General features: G+C 37.2%; 1 protein-coding gene across 1 annotated transcript; it reads left to right on the forward strand.

The window, feature by feature from the left end:
• Positions 1-896: 896 nt before the first annotated feature.
• Positions 897-16754, forward strand: LOC130221879 (basement membrane-specific heparan sulfate proteoglycan core protein-like). Its single transcript, XM_056454432.1, has 9 exons — positions 897-1003; positions 4409-4555; positions 6933-7067; positions 7339-7517; positions 10860-11043; positions 11360-11470; positions 13745-13813; positions 15830-16096; positions 16514-16754. Exons 1-9 carry the CDS (start codon positions 952-954, stop codon positions 16516-16518), a joined length of 1149 nt encoding a protein of 382 aa, XP_056310407.1. The 5' UTR covers positions 897-951; the 3' UTR covers positions 16519-16754.
• Positions 16755-17981: the final 1227 nt, after the last annotated feature.

Consider the following 17981-nt stretch of genomic DNA (forward strand, 5'->3'; position numbering starts at 1 on the left):
TTCCCAGTACTGGGTTGCAGCTGGAAGAGCATCCTCTGCAATCTGCCAGTAACATCAGTCTTTAAGTTTGTTTTGGGAATCACATTTACTCCACATTTACTAAGGAATGGAGTCTGCTGGAGTCACGGTCCTGCATAACGTCTCATTACACACCCAAACATGAGGTTATAGATGTTTGGGTCATGGTAAACGCTGAATGTCCTCATGTAGGCGTAGAGTTTGGGTTAATATACTGTAATTATCATCTTCTTTACATCATATAACAAAAGCAGCCCATGGTGTGTTTGTACTTACATGAGGTCTTGATTGGTCAAATAAACAGTCTGTGTGTGTGTGTGTGTGTGTGTGTGTGTGTGTGTTTACAGTCTCACGCAGAGAGAATGAATGTAGAAACACACCAGATAGAGGAAAATCAACAACAATACTCGCTGATTGGAGATTGATGAAGGACATGTCTTCAGTCTTACTGTAAAAATTAATCTATTCCTGCAGATCTGCTGAATGCTGGATTCTGATTGGCTGATGGTCACTCTCAGGTGTCAGATAAAGTAGTTCGGGCAGGTTACGAGCGCATTACAGCTCTGTATCACTCCGCTGAATGATTCGAGTTATTTCACAGCTGCAACAGTCAGAGATGTGCTCTACTGTGTGTCACATTTGATGTTTAAAGAGTTTCATCATCTGCAAACACAAGTCCAGAGTCTGACATTCAGTGTGTGAGACCCTTTCTCTCTCTCTGTGTGTGTGTGTGCAAATTTGGATGTGACTGTCTGTAAGTGTGTGTGAGTGGGGGGTGGGGGGGTTGTGTAAATGTGAGTGACTGTGTGTTTGTGTCTCTGTCTCTCTCTCTGTATGTATGCGTTTGTGTGTGTATGTGTGTGTGTGTGTGTGTGTGTGTGTGTGTGTGTGTGTGTAAAGCAGATACACAGATAAAGAGAGTTCAGTTGAGTCATGATGAAGCTCCAGACAGCAGCTCTGATTCTCTCTGCTCTCCTCTGCGCAGGTCAGACTTTAATTATTCACTCATTCTGTTCATTATGAAGTTGTGAATATCAAGATTGTATATTACTACTATTATTATTATTATTATTATTATTATTACACCCGTTTATACTTCTTTCTCCTGTAATATCAGCTGATCTGTTAGTATTTAGTGTTCTTAAGTGATTGTTGTTGTTGATTTTGTCTGTTTTGTGTTCATTATTAGTGTTATAATCACTGAAATGTGCCTCATTATCCAGCGTCACACACTTTATTTACTCAGCAGTGTACTGTCTCTCTTCTTTTATTTGTTATGTATTTTACTTTAGCTGCATCTTTCAGTATTTTATTATTAAAGGGTCTGTTCACCCAATAATGAACATTCTGTCATCATTTGCTCTCCTTTCATTTCTTTTAAACCTGTTTAGATTCTTTCTTCTGTCAAACACAAAAGAAGATATTTTGAAGAATGTTGAAAACGTGTAGCCATTGACCATTTGTTTTTCCTATTATGGAAGTCAATGGTTACACGTTTTCAACATTCTTCAAAATATCTTCTTCTGTGTTTAAAATAGAAGTAAGGAACTCAGACAGGTTTAAAACAAGTAAACAGCAAGTAAATTTACATTATTTGGTGAATTATTCCTTTAGATACAGAAAATATTTCGAATATATTTAAATGTGATTTATATTGATGTATTTGTGTATATTTTTAATTCTATTTTAATAATATTTTAATATTTTTAATTCTATTTTAATAATATTTTAATATTTTTAATTCTATTTTAATAATATTTTTAATTCTATTTTAATAATATTTTTAATTCTATTTTAATAATATTTTAATATTTTAAATTCTATTTTAATAATATTTTTAATTCTATTTTAATAATATTTTAATATTTTTAATTCTATTTTAATAATATTTTTAATTCTATTTTAATAATATTTTAATATTTTAATTCTATTTTAATAATATTTTAATATTTTTAATTCTATTTAAATAATATTTTTAATTCTATTTAAATAATATTTTTAATTCTATTTTAATAATATTTTAATTCTATTTTAATAATATTTTTAATTCTATTTTAATAATATTTTTAATTCTATTTTAATAATATTTTAATACTTTTAATTCTATTTTAATAATATTTTTAATTCTATTTTAATAATATTTTTAATTCTATTTTAATAATATTTTTAATTCTATTTTAATAATATTTTTAATTCTATTTTAATAATATTTTAATATTTTAATTCTATTTTAATAATATTTTAATATTTTTAATTCTATTTTAATAATATTTTTAATTCTATTTTAATAATATTTTTAATTCTATTTTAATAATATTTTAATATTTAATTCTATTTTAATAATATTTTAATTCTATTTTAATAAAATTTTAATATTTTTAATTCTATTTAAATAATATTTTAATTCTATTTAATAATATTTTAATATTTTTAATTCTATTTTAATAATATTTTAATATTTTAAATTCTATTTTAATTATATTTTAAATTCTATTTTAATAATATTTTAATATTTTTAATTCTATTTTAATAATATTTTAATATTTTTAATTCTATTTTAATAATATTTTAATATTTTTAATTCTATTTTAATAATATTTTAATATTTTTAATTCTATTTTAATAATATTTTAAATTCTATTTTAATAATATTTTAATATTTTTAATTCTATTTTAATAATATTTTTAATTCTATTTTAATAATATTTTTAATTCTATTTTAATAATATTTTAATATTTTTAATTCTTCTCAATTTTATGTTTTAGAAAATATAGATTACTCGCATATGCAGCAGTTTTTGTTAGAGATAATAATCTCATACTATTAGAACTGCAGCTTTATTAATATCGCACTTTAAAACAACAAAGTGCTAACAATGCAATAAAAAGTAAAAACAAAAACATTAAAAGTACAGCGTATAAAACATTAAATCAAAATTAATTTAATACAATTAAAGAAATACAAACAACAGCAGAAAAAAATGCATATATAGAAATACAACAAAACTAATTTAATAAAGTAAAAGGGATTGTATAAAATAAAAAGTAAAAACAAAAACAAATTTAATAAAATAGTTTTAAAACTCAAAACAAAAACAGCATATAAAGTAATATAAACAAATTTAATAAAAAAGTAAAACAAAATTAATTTAATAAATAAAAACAGCGTATAACGCACAATAAAAATAATAAAATAAAAATAAACAAATTTAATAAAGTAAAGAGTAACAAAAGCATAACAAAAACAGCGTAGTCAAATTTAATCTAATCAAATAAAAAGTGAAAATAAAACAAATTTAATAAATAAGAAGTAAAATATGAAATAAAAACCAAAATAATTCAATAAAATTAAATGTAAATAAAATTAAAAGTAAAAACAGAAGCAAAACAAAAACAGCAAATAAAGAAACACAACAAAACCAATTTAATAAAATAAACATAAAATAAACACATTTAATTAAATTTGAAAAACTAACAAATTTAATAAAGTAAAAACAGCATATAAAAGAAATATGACAAAAACTAATTCATAACAACAACAATAAAAATATATAATTAAAACCTGATCAAAATATCCTGCTGTGCTGAAGGCCACAGTGAACCACAGCTGATCAAGAGCTCTGTTGCTGCATTACTATTAGATTAATAGATGAGGATTAATGTATTCGATTACGTGTATTAGTAATGTGGTAAATCTGACTCTGCTCTTATTAAATCACCTTAAAATAAATAAATCAAAGCTGATCAGGTCAGATTTTCCTGCTTTTCGTTGCTTGAAAATGTGGAGTTTGATTAGTGTTTGTTTACCAGAGCCGGACTGAAGGTCAGCGAGAGCAGAGTTCATCTCACACACACTTACAGCAGCACAAAACACTTCAGCTTCTGATATTAAAGGGCACCTATTATGCAGAAATGACTTTAATTCGGGGTTTAACTCCAGTAGTGTGTGTGTGTGCGTGTGTGTGTGTGTGTGTGTGTGTGTGTGTGTGTGTATCTCTCCAGCAGCCTCTAATGCTCAACAGTAATGAAGTATGCTTGTTCTAATCAGACTTGATCAAAACACCTTTGTACTGTACGTGTCATCAGAGGGGGAAAGCTCCGCCCACTAGTCTCCATCTCATTAGCATAAACAGCAGCCCTGAGTGAGAAGCAGCCGTCTGTCCATTAGCCATTAGAGTGTTTGAGCTGCTGAAGATAATGTCAGCATAGACTAAGAGGATTATAGATGTGGAAAACAGCGACAGGAGCAACATAGACTGACAGAAGACTGAAGCACACACTCACACTGAAGCACACATGCACACCTGACCAGCACCGACAACACACACACTGCTGTTTTACATCTGTGTGTGTTTAGGGGATGCAGTGCATTAATGTGTTTGTTGTTTAGTGTGTGCTCAGGGCCCCGGTGTGTCGGTGCGTCCCCGCTCCGCTGCTGTGCGTCTGGGGGAGACGGTGAGCTTCCAGTGCCGTGTGACCAGCGGAGCTCAGCCGGTGCTGCTGGAGTGGAGGAAAATTAACAACCAGCCACTGGGAGGTGTGTTTATACAGCGCGCGCTCACACACACACACACACACACACACACACACACATACACACTCTCAGAAATAAAAGGTACAGGAGCTGTCATTGGGGTGGTACCTTGGAATTTTCCGGGAGACAGACCAAAACGGGAGATGGGTCTGAAATACAGGAGACTCCCGGGAAAAGCAGGAGTGTTGGCAGGTATGCTTTAAAGGCCCATATTAATACCTCAAGGGTACATATTAGTACCAAAGTGCAAAAGTGTTCCTCTTAAAATGTTTATGTACTAATATATACTTTTGAGGTACCAATATGGACCCTTTCAGTACAAATGATTACCTTTTGAAAAGGTGCCACCCCAGTGACAGCTCACGTACCTTTATTTCTGAGAGCGCACAAACACATACAGTGCATCTGCAAAGTATTCACATTTTCCACATTTCTTTATGTTACTGCCTTATTCTAGAATGGATTAAATTCATTGATTTCCTCAACATTCTACACACAATCCCCCATAATGACAATGTGAAGAAAGAGTTTTAGAAATTGTTGCAGATTTATTAAAAGAAAAAGACCTGAAAGATCAGATGTACATCAGTATTGACAGCCTTTGGCATGAAGCTCTAAATTGAGCTCAGGTACATTCTGTTTCCACTGATCATTCTTGAGATGTTTCAGCAGCTTCATTGGAGTTCACCTGTGGTCAATTCAGCTGATTAGACATGATTTGAAAAGGCATACATCTGTCTATAAGGTCCCAGGATTGACAGTGCATGTCAAAGCACAAACCAAGCATGAAGACAAAGGAATTGTCTGTAGACCTCCGAGACAGGATTGTCTGGAAACATTTCTGCTGCTCTGAAAGTTCCAATGAGCACAGCGGCCTCCATCATCCGTTAGTGGAAGATGTTTAACCACCAGGACTCTTCCTAGAGCTGGCCGGCCATCTAAGCTGAGTGATCAGGGGAGAAGGGCCTTAGTCAGGGAGGTGATCAATAACCCGATGGTCACTCTGTCTGAGCTCCAGTGTTCTTCTGTGGAGAGAGGAGAACCTTACAGAAGGACAACCATCTGTGCAGCAATCCACCAATCAGGCCTGTATGGTAGAGTGGCCAGACTGAAGACACTCCCCGCCTGGAATTTGCCAAAAGGCATCTGAAGGACTGTCAGACCATCAGAAACTAAACTCTCTGCTCTGATGAGACTCAAACTGAACTCTTTGGAGTGAACACCAGGCGTTACATTTGGAGAAAAGCAGGCAGCGCTCATCACCAGGCTAATAGCATCCCTACAGTGAAGCATGGTGGTGGCAGCATCATGCTGTGGGGATGTTCTTCAGCAGCAGAAACTGGAAGACTAGTCAGGATAGAGGGAAAGATGAATGCAGCGATGTACAGAGACATCCTGAATGAAGACCTGCTTCAGAGTGCTCTTGACCTCAGACTGGGGCGACGCTTCATCTTCCAGCAGGACAATGACCCAAAGCACACCCCAAAATATCAATGGAGCGGCTTCACAACAACACAACGGCCTTGAGTGGCCCAGCCAGAGCCCAGATCTAAATCATATTGAACATCTCTGGAGAAATTGGCTGTACACCGTCGCTTCCCATCCAACCTGATGGAGAGGCACTACAAAGAGGAATGGGCCAAAATCCATGTGCCGAGCTTGTGGCATCATATTCAGAAAGACTTGAGGCTGTAATCGCTGCCAAAGGTGCATCAACAGAGTATTGAGCAAAGGCTGTGAATACTAATGTACATGTGCTTTTACAGGTCTTTTATTTTGAATAAATTTACAACAATTTCTAAAACTCTTTCTTCACATTGTCATTAAGGGGGATAGTGTGTAGAATGTTGAGAAAATACATCAATTTAATCCATTCTGGAAGTAGTGAAGCGCTATCAAAACTGTCCAGATGCACTGTACACACACACACACACACACGCACTCACACTCTCACACACACACACACGCACTCACACTCTCACACACACACACACACACGCACTCACACTCTCACACACACATATAGATAAATATGCAGTCACTAAAAAGACATGCGTGCGCACACACACACACACACACACTAAAAGCACATGCACACGAACACATACGCAAAAATACTTGCATGCACTAAAAACACATGCGCACACACACACACTAACACACACACTAACACATACACTCTCATACACTAAAAATACATGCACGTACACATACTAAAATAATTGCGCACACACACACACACACACACACACACACACACACTGAAGCTAAACTGAAGAACAGACGTCTCCTGATGATCATATGAAGAGTGAGATGTTGTCGTACAGCGAGATGTTGTTTGAATGGATTCTGGTGTGTGTATTTGTGTGTGTTTGTGCAGATAATGTGAAGATTGGACCTGACGGTGCCGTTCTGACCATCGCTAATGTCCGGCTCAATAATCAGGGTGGATATCGCTGCATCGCCACTAATGCTCAGGGGAAATCCACCGTCACCGCTAACCTGAGCGTCAAACGTACGTCTTCACCTGCCTAGAGTAACACTAGAAGTGATCATGAGTGTGTGTGTGTGTGTACCTGAATGTGTGTTTATATGTATATGTGTGTTTTCCCGTGTGTATCTGTGTGTATTTGCTTGCTTGTGTGTGTATGTATGTGTGTGTGTATCTGACCATGTTTGTGAATGGGTGTGAATGTATGTGCGGGTTTGTGAGAATGTGTGAATCTGTGTGTGCTTGTGTATGTTTGTATGCGCGTGTGTGTTTGTATCTGTGTGTGTGTGTTTAGATCCCCCAAAGGTGCGTGTGTCCCCCGCGGGGCCCCTGACTCTTCGAGTAGGTGAAATCGTGACTCTAGACTGCAGCGTCTCTGGAAAACCTCGGCCCTCCGTCAGCTGGATCAGACGACGAGCTGGAGGAGAGACGGAGCTCGTTTCCACGACGACAGACTCCACTACATCACTACAGGTGGGAATTACTCCACGACACAGTAAGTGCAAACTAGCAGCGATAAAGCCGACTGTGTTGTCACCTTGCGTCAGGTGCGCATGATCCCGTCTGTGCAAATAATCTGCACATAATCAAAACAAACGACTGTCAACTGCCAATTAAAACACGCGTTCAGCGCGTCTTCTTCAGAGGATGAGCCTCTCCACACCAGTAGGGGGCAGTGTCTGTATTGTCATTACACATAGAGAAACTGGAACTAGTTCTGCACACATACACACTACTAAGTCGAGGTCGCACTAGAATTTGAGTAAATACTATCTTACCATGCTACGTTAAAGGACGGGATGAACAAGACGTGACTGATAAATCAAGCGATTGCTCGATGTTTTAAATTTCGGTACCGATATGTCACGTTTTGTTCATCGTTTTGGTGTTTTGGACAAATGTCTGATTTTTAAAAGGAGGCATAGCTTCAAACCCCAAAACCTAAACACAACCCTCATTGGTGGATGAGAAAATCATAGCAGAATGCTCAGTGCTTCCCACAGGTTGGAAAGGTAGACGGATTGAAACACACCTGTTACCCACAGCACATAAACAGTTAACTATATGCGACAAACAAAACATAATACAATTTTTAATAATATTTGTATTGATTACGACACTGTTTTACACGGTGTCTTTTAAAAGAGTTAAAGTTAAAAAAGCAATACTGTTATGCCATTCAGGAGCCATGTGCACCCACTGACAGGACAAATCTGCTTCTCTCTCTTTTAGTTTCAAAGCAAACTTGAATGTGAAAGCATTTTAGATTAGACACACATATAAACTAGCCTATTTCATATATTAACATCATCAAATTAATAAAATAACCAGCAAATGAGAAATAAATGACAAAAATATGTAATAAATGTTTGTTTTATGTAATAAAAGCAGACAAAATCTCTAATAATTATAATAATGATAAGATTAAAAGGGGTAGATTTGTTTTTATAAATAAAGCAAATGCGTTGATTAGCCTTTACTAATGGTGCACATATATTTTACAGCCAGTTTAGATGTCATTTCGTCAGTTTAGATGTCGTTTAATGAATCTATTATTTACTTTTCTCCCGCTCTCGTGGCTGTGCGCGCTGTCAGCTGTGAAACCAGGCGGGAAGTAGTAGTTTCTAATGGCCGAGAAGTATGTTTAAATTCAAATGCAATACCTACTGAGTAGTAGGCGGTTTCAGACACAGCCCATACCATAAATAGCCAAGTCCGTCACGTTTTAGGGTCCTCTTGAAACATTTCCATTGTGTTTGTGCTATTTGAAAGTGCAGCACGTTTTCCTAAATTGTTTGCGTTGTGAGAAAATGCAGCACGTTTTATTCATTTGTTTGTGTTGTGAGGATTTGCCGCACGTGTGCTGTCAAACGGATGAAGATCTTTTCTTAAACTGCTGGCGATTTTTGTAGTTGCATGTGTTTTCTTAAATTGCAGCACGTTAAGCTCTCTCGGCCATTGCAGGTAGCTTATAAACTTGTGATGATGCATTTCATGCACAACTTTTTATAATTTTTACATTAATTTGCTAAAATGTAACCGTTTTTATTGTTGTGTTTAAATTAATGATAAACTTTAAAAGCATTAATGTTCAAATAAAAGTTATTAACGTTGATAGAAACCAATGGAACAATCAAAGGAAAGCATTTTTTGTTGTGCGTAAAACATTTTATGTCTGCAAATTAAAATGGGTTAGTTTAATGTGACTGACCTGTGTAAGCCAGACATTTGGTGGTCATGATCTGTTCTCTCTCGTGCTGTGTAGGAAAAAATAAAGACACAGAGGAAGAGAAAAAATCTTAGTAACAAATACAACTTAATGATTTAACTAAATAGCATTTTGTCAACTTGTTTTGGTGATTTGATTTAAAAACCATAAAACTTTTCACACTTTACAGCAAATAAATAAACAGAAGTTAGGATTTTTTAAATTACTTTAAAATAACTTTAAAAATGCAAATAGTTTTAGAAAGTGAAAGCTAAATTTGAATCTGGAAGATTTAGAAACCCGCGCCGGATATATTAAGTCCCAAAAACGCAGGTCTCTTGTAAAACTGTCTGCATGAGTGTTGACAGGTCTCGCGGGCACAGAAGGAAATGGGTAAACGAGAGAAGATGTTCCACTACTTAATCGCTCGTGGATGTTTGGTTATATTAGGCGGATACAAAAGGTGTAAAAGGATGTTAATAATAGTAAAAAAGTGTCACTAAATATACTTGGGCGGTCGTTAATATACCAGGGCGACCCGCCCAAGCCCAAGTCTATGCGTGTGAAACACTGCGGTATAAATGACATAGTGCAAATGATCAACTTAGCCACTAAATCACAAAGTTACGAATTGCTGTGAGATAGCGTTGCGTTTAACTCGAAATTGTTCCTCTGCTTTAAACCCATCCAAGATAAATAAAAATAACATACAGTCCATATTATATCATGGACTGTGTACATTTTTTGCATTAGTTAAAACACAATTTTTACCAAACCAAGATGGCTTGCTTTGTCTCGTCCATATGACAGTAGTAAAAAATAAATATTAATATTATATATATATATATATATATATATATATATATATATATATATATATTAATCTTATTCGCCACAAACTACACATTATTTTTATTAGTCTCTGCTTAACCTCTTTAAATCATGCAGATTTTTACAAAGCTCATCGTTATGAAAGCATGGCGTGCTCTGATCGCTCTGTTATCCAGTGTGCTGTGATTGGCCGAATACCTCAAGCATGTGACGGAAACATTTTACAACCTAAAAAAAAAAAAAGGATCCAGAAAATGCAGATGATCAAACTGATCAATTAAATAAGCCAGCATACCAGATTTATAAGGTCTTATTTCATAAACAAAGTAGTTTCGCTTTCAAACCTTCACCACATGGTGGCGGTAGCAACAAATCTACAAGTTACGTCTTTTTTCTGTGCGCATATATTTGAGTGCTGATTCGGCAAATTTAGATTTGAGCTTGAATGATGTATTTTAGGAAGGCATAAAATCTTTTATAAAGTTTATCTCGGAGTTTGAGACTTACGAATCTTATATATGCAACTATACAACACCTTATAATACGTTAAAGACAAAAAAACAAGAAAGCTTATCATATTGAATCGATTGACCCTGTTAATGCTTCCTGTCTGCTGTGAAGCCAGCATCACATCACTCGCTCTAGATCACTTACGAGATGATCTTTGCGTGAATTTTACTCTTTTTTTTTTACTTGCGCAAATCAAGACACGATTAAACGGTGAATTCCATGTGCTCACGGTAAACTCACGAACCACACGTGTGTGTTTCTATCAGGTGACTATGGCGACAGCGGAGGATGCTGGGATGTATGTGTGCCGTGCTCAGAATGGGGAGGGGCTTGCGGAAGGGGAGGTGGAGCTTATGATGGAGGGCGGGGCTTTCCCTCAGGCTTCAGTGAGTGAGACGGAGCTGACGGCGGTGGAGGGTCAGAGCGTCAGCATGCACTGCCAGGCCTCCGGTAAACACACCATCACCAAAACATCCGTCTATACCACAGGGGTATCCAAAATATGTCCAGGAGGGCCGGTGTCCTGCATGGGTCAGCTCCAACTTCATTAAACACATCTCCATGGAAGTTTCAAGCACACCTAAAGAGCTTTATTAGCTGGCTAATTGCGGTTGGAACTGAACTATGCAGGACACTGGCTCTACAGGACTGTGTTTGGACACCCCTGCTCTATAGACTACAGTCAGCATCAGGAGTTTCTTACAGTCACTGCAGTGTGTTCTTTAATACAGAATAATGCAGTGGGTGCATTATCTCTGGTCTTCAGGTTCTCCTGCTGCGGTGTTATCGTGGTCGAAGCTGCGAGCTCCTCTGCCGTGGCAGCACAAGGTGGACGGAGGAACGCTGACCCTCATCAACGTCGGCCGGCAGGACTCAGGTCAGGCCTGACATGATTATTAAATAATCACTGTTATTTAATTTAATTGAGTTTTCTGCAATGTCTTCAATAGCCACAAGAGGGAGATGTAAATTAAAATATAGAGGCTTCGTTCTTAATGCGCATGCATTTTACTTTCACTTTCAAACTCGCGATGGTAAATGAGACTGCATGTGTATATTGCATATTTACAACATCTCTCTACTAAAATATAGTTTTATTAACTTCAAACACAGCCAATGCTAATAATGTGAGAGCAGAACAGAATAATTAAAGCTTTTTTTCTGTTTGTGTGTTGTAAATGTACTGTACTCCATTATGGCACAGCTTGTTGTTCTTGTTTCTAACATTTAGAGAATGCAAACACAATACTTTAACATTTAAAGGTGCAAAGTGACAACTTGCAAGTGCTCTCAATTAAGTAATATTATTGAATTAAATGTATTGAATATATGGCAATATATGCAAATCACATGTTTAACACACAAGCTCATGTTTGCACTTCACAGACAGATATATGTTATACAGCTACATATTTTAACATACATTCAAAATACTGCTAAAATGGCACTTTATGAATTCTTTTTTAATAGTTATAATCATTGATATGCACATACATGTTCAAATATATGAATTATAGTTTTAGATTTATAATATATGTTCACATTTGGCCATATACAGACAAGGACAAAATTACTGGCACCCTTCCACTGAAGAAAGAAAACCCCACAGTGGGCACTGAAATAACTTCAAAAGTAATGATTCATAATAATTAAAATAAATCACTGCAGATAAAGTAAAATAAATCAGATATTGCTTTTGAATTGTGGCTTAACAAAAGCATTAAAAAAGGCAAACTAAAGAAACTGTCCTGGACAACATTGAAGGGTAGGGCTGCACGATTCTGGCTAAAATGTGAATCACGATTTTTTTTTTGTTGCCTAAAATCAAGATCACGATTCTTTAGATGTAAAATAAAGGTTAATATGAGTAGGCTATTATTATTGTTAATTCTCAAACACAGCGTCACATTCTCTCTGCGTTCTGAATGATTGAGATATTGAGCTTCAAAGTTTTTGCAATCCATAGAGCAAACAGTCTGTGTGCAACATTTGTTTTGTTTTTTTAAAAAGTCTTAAAATGTAAACAATAAGTTGTCATTTAATATGTCAACAACTCAATTTTGACAAAAATGTCAGATAAAAACCTTATAATTCTAAAGTGATGATATGGTAAAACAACAATAATAATATCAGGTCTGTGTGTAGCTCTACTGTTGCTTAACATGCTCAGTTTTGTACAGTCATTATGGTGGACCTGAACAGACTTGTCCTGTTTGTTCATTCACAGTAAAATGATGACATCAGAATATAACTATTCATAATTATAAAGCTGATTTATTATGTTTAAGACATGTGCTTGTCTTCTGTTATTGACAGCATTATTAGAGCATTTGTTTTCACTGGTAAAATCAGACATTTGTCATTATCAGATTCTCTCTTGCATTATATTCAACATTATATAGTCTAGAGTAGTTATACTGATACTGTTAAACATTAATTTTCATGCACAACACTGTGTGTTCACTATGAAAGTAAAAACAGATCAAATGCTTGTCGTAATCATAACCGTAAAATGCGTTATGATCATGTAAATGATGTGTGGCCAGTTTCACTTTCACTTCCGAGTGCGGCTCATGGCTGCCGTCACTGTGATTTAAACACACACACACACATGCAAATCAGTCTTTCAGCGCGGCTCTCAAACAATCCCTCTGTGCAACAAACTGAACGTTATTTACAACTTCATTACTTGTTATTCACAGCCTACGCAGGTTCTGTTTACTAAAGTAGCCGTCATTAGCGTGCACACGTGCATTCTCTGTAGCTCGTGGTCAGCTCACGTGTGATTTCACGACCGCGAATACATCATTACATAAAGACAGAAATGACATTTCTGGGTGAATTACACACCTTATAAATACAGTATGTGACACTTTTAACGCCATTTGAAGGTGTTTATGTTCCTGTGAAGACTTGTGCGACTGCCTTGCTTCTCTCCTGACCTCGAAAATATAATTGGTTGAATTGTGGAAAAGCTGAATTACGATCGAGTGTAGGGTCGACTCCAGATCATGATCTTTTTCGATTAATCGTGCAGCCCTATTGAAGGGTACCAACAACTTTGTCCATGTTTCTATTAGATGTCTGTGTGTGCTGCAAAACAGACAATACATTACAATAATAAATGCAATCATTATTATTTCTCTCTCAGGTCAGTACATCTGCAACGCCACCAGTGCCCTGGGCTTCAGCGAGGCGTACGTGCAGCTGGAGGTGGATTGTGAGTCTCAAACACACACGCTTATCACCACTGACCTCCACACACACACACACACACACACACACACACACACACACACACACATACACACACACACACACACACACACACACACACACACACACGCACACACACACCCACATACACACCTGATCCAGAATCAGCCGCCTGTGCTGGACTCTGAACACATCCAAAAACATCCAAATGTTTGCATGAAAAGCTGCACGTAAATCCAGCAGGACTTGACAAACAGAGCAGCCTTTGAGCAATAAACTTTACAACTAACGGGAGGTGAGTGTGCATTAATAAAAACACAGACCTGAAACATCACTCGCTTTACGAAAACAAACAAAAACATGAAACCAATTACAAAAGTCGTGTTTCTGCATGACAAGATTGAGCCAATTTAAACGTTTTCAAATCATTTTTAACACTAATTTAAGTCAGACGAGCAGTACAAAAATAAAACATATCTCACAAGGTGATAAAGCAAAATACAACAATACAACACAATACAACACAATACATTTAAGTGAAGTTTCATAAACTAATTTGGAGAGGAGCACGTGATATGATTGAGCATGACTGGCCGCTCATCTGTAATCAGTAATAATCCAATCAGAGTGATCCTAGTCTACTATAAATGGATCATTTTCTTCCTACTGCTCTATCTTCGTTTGGAAGAATCCGACATGATGCATCCATAAGGTGGTTGGTTGGCATCCACCAATCCCACAATGCTCCTCCACTGTAAACAGGAAGATGTGGGCTAGACTGCAGCCAAAATTAATTAACTTATCAAGTAACGGACAAACGCATCATATTGTAATAACGGAGTTACTATATTTAAAAAGTAAACCGTTACAGTGTTAATTACTGTTAAACGTAATGCTGTTACAGTAACGCATTATGTAATGCCCAACACTACTTATGAAAGTAATATTACATAACTCACGTTACCTTTAATGTTTTTCCCACTAGGGTTAGGCGATGTCGACTAATTTGGCATCGTATGATGTCTAATGTGAAACATCGCGATGGGCGATGGCATCGTCATCATAGGCAGAGGTGAATTAATTACTTATGAATAATTAATTCATTCATAACAAATTAATTATTTGTAGCCTACCGTTTCAACTACCTGACCCGCATGGTCTTTGTTTGACCCATAACTAAATCATAAATAAATAAAGAGAAGCTACACACAAAGTACCACCTGTCAATCACTGTTTCCGCGGGAGGCTGGTCGATAAAAAAGGTGCACGACCAACAGTCTCTGAGGATTCCACTAAAATTACTAAGTATAAGCGTGAAAGACTGAAGCAGTGTACTGACGCTGTGACACGTTACCTGATAGATTCAAAAGAGCAAAGAGTCGTTAGATAGAGACGATATTAATTAAATATCACCTTTATAACTATAGTGAGACGCCATCCAGCGGTACATCCTTGATAAACTATCCGACGTGCACTGCTCTCTGGAGCTCAGACGAGTGCATGATGGTGTGTGTGTGTGTGTGTGTGTGTGTGTGTGTGTGTGTGTGTGTGGTCGCGTGATGTGCGTTTTCAGTGGACGGAGAGCTGTTCAGAAATGCTAGGTAAAACACGGTGTGGATGTGGATCATTTTCGCTCTAAAATGCCATTTTAATACTAAGACGTATTAGCGTAAACAGGGCGTAAGTGTGTATTTTTCGCGAGCAGGTTTGCGACGGGGGCGGAGGATTGGCGATGCCAGCTCAGCATCGTGTTGTCTATTGGCCATCGCCGATGGACTATGGCATCGTCTATCGGCCCAACCCTATTTCCCACATAGCTGTTTAACAATATCAACAGCACTCACAATCCGCAGCTGATTCAGTGGTTGCCTAGTGACACAAAAAGCACAGCACACTTCTCTTTTTCCTGCCAACAACAGAAGCTGCTCTCAGCTCGCATTCTCAGAATGGAAAAGTGCATTTGGTCTGATCATCCTCGAAGTTTTATAGTCTATTAACTGCTGTATATTTTCCTCTTCAGCTCCTCCATATGCGACTGTCCTAACAGAAGTGGTTGTTTTGCGTGCGGGCGACGCTCTTCGCCTCCAGTGTCTCGCTCACGGCTCTCATCCAATCCGCTTCCGCTGGACACGTGTGGGTGGAGCCACCATGTCATCGGGGGCGGAGTCAACAAAAGACGGCCTTCTGAGGATCCCGCAGCTGAAGAGCTCGGACAGCGGCACCTATAAATGCGTGGCGACCAATCACGTGGGCTCCAGCGAAGCGCTCAGCAGAGTCACGGTCAAAGGTCAGAGAAAATCACCACTATATTGACCTTATTCTTTGAGCACGAGCTGGTGAACCTTTTTGGCTCAAGACTTCCAATATCATTGACTTCCATTCATTATTAGACGTTAAAAACGGCTCATTCTGCTTGATGTTGCAAACTGATATTTCCGTATTATATGATTCTGCTTTGTCTGTATAATCATGCAAGCACTTCTTTGTAGAGCGAGTAGTTTGACCGCTTATTATTCTATTATTCCTAGTCATTTCTCCCTCAGTTGTAAGTTCTAAAACAATTGCAAAAATAAGTGCCTCCATAGCTGCGATTCTGATATTGTTTTCACATGTCGTCAAAGCATAATAGGAACGCCCTCTGGTGGGCAAAACATTCTCCCACTGACTGCATAAACATCTCTAACCTCACTTTCTCTCTCAACAGCTTAACTACAGAGTGACCAGCCGATCATATAAACCTGTCCAGTCACTATGAGGACATTAAAGACTTCAGATCTACAAGAGGACGAAGCTCAGAGGCAAAACATTAGTGTAAAGTCTTACTCTGGTGTTCAGAACGCTGGAAAACGTGCTCTGTCTGTCTAATACTCTACTATTTTCTGAAATGGCATGGAGTGGTGTGGCACTCGAGTCAAACTAATGTATAATAAAGTTCATAATAAAGATTGTGTGTTTGTGGAGTTTGTGAATCTGCTTGTCGTTATTAAACAGGCAAATAAACATCTATTGGATGTCTACTTAGATGCTCTAATACAGTGGTAGGGAACATATGGCTTTCGAGCCAATTGTGGCTCTCCAGCTGTCTTCCTTCAATATTATTTTACCATTTAAAAAACTAGAACCATCACTAAAAATCTGTTTAATATCGAAAACACAATTACAATCCCCTATTGATTTGTAATTTTATACAGCACAATGAATAAGAACTTAACAATAACATAACGTTTCGACCAATGTGCGTTTGTGGCAACATGGATAAACTTGAATTGCGACACCAATAAAGGGCAAACAACTAACGTTAAACTGCTGTATATTTACCTCTTTAGCTCCTCCACATGCGACTGTCCTAACAGAAGTGGTTGTTTTGCGTGCGGGCGACGCTCTTCGCCTCCAGTGTATCGCTCACGGCTCTCATCCAATCCGCTTCCGCTGGACACGTGTGGGTGGAGCCACCATGTCACCGGGGGCGGAGTCAACAAAAGACGGTCTTCTGAGGATCCCGAAGCTGAAGAGCTCGGACAGCGGCACCTATAAAAAACTAGAACCATCACTAAAAATCTGTTTAATATCGAAAACACAATTACAATCCCCTTTTCAATTGTAATTTTATACAGCACAATGAATAAGAACTTAACAATAACAGGACGTTTCGACCAATGTGCGTTTGTGGCAACATGGATAAACTTGAATTGCGACACCAATAAAGGGCAAACAACTTACGTTTCTATGGTAACTTAAATTTAAACAACATTCATGAGTGGTGACGGCGAAAATAAAAATACTATAAATTATTCTTTCTTCATTCATGGACTTGCTCAACATGTGATGCTTCAAGTAGTGATGTTGGTTCCACAATTATCATCAAGTGTTCATGAGATGGATTGCCTGAGGGAAGAAACTGTTTCTGTGTCGGGCTGTTCTGGTGCGCAGTGCTCTGTAGCGTCGACCAGAAGGTAAAAGTTCAAAGAGACAGTGTGCTGGGTGCGAGGAGTCCAGAGTGATTTTGGCAGCCCTTCTGCTCGCTCTGGATAAGTACAGTTCTTGGGGAGTAGGAAGGGTTGTACCAGTGATTCGCTCAGCAGTCCGAACTATTCGACGTAGTCTTTGGAGATCGGATTTAGTAGCTGAGCTAATGACTCGATCGGTACTCGCCAATCTGGAGGATCTAATAA

Source organism: Danio aesculapii, chromosome 1 (assembly GCF_903798145.1).
Source record: "Danio aesculapii chromosome 1, fDanAes4.1, whole genome shotgun sequence".
NCBI classification, from domain to species: Eukaryota; Metazoa; Chordata; class Actinopteri; order Cypriniformes; family Danionidae; genus Danio; species Danio aesculapii.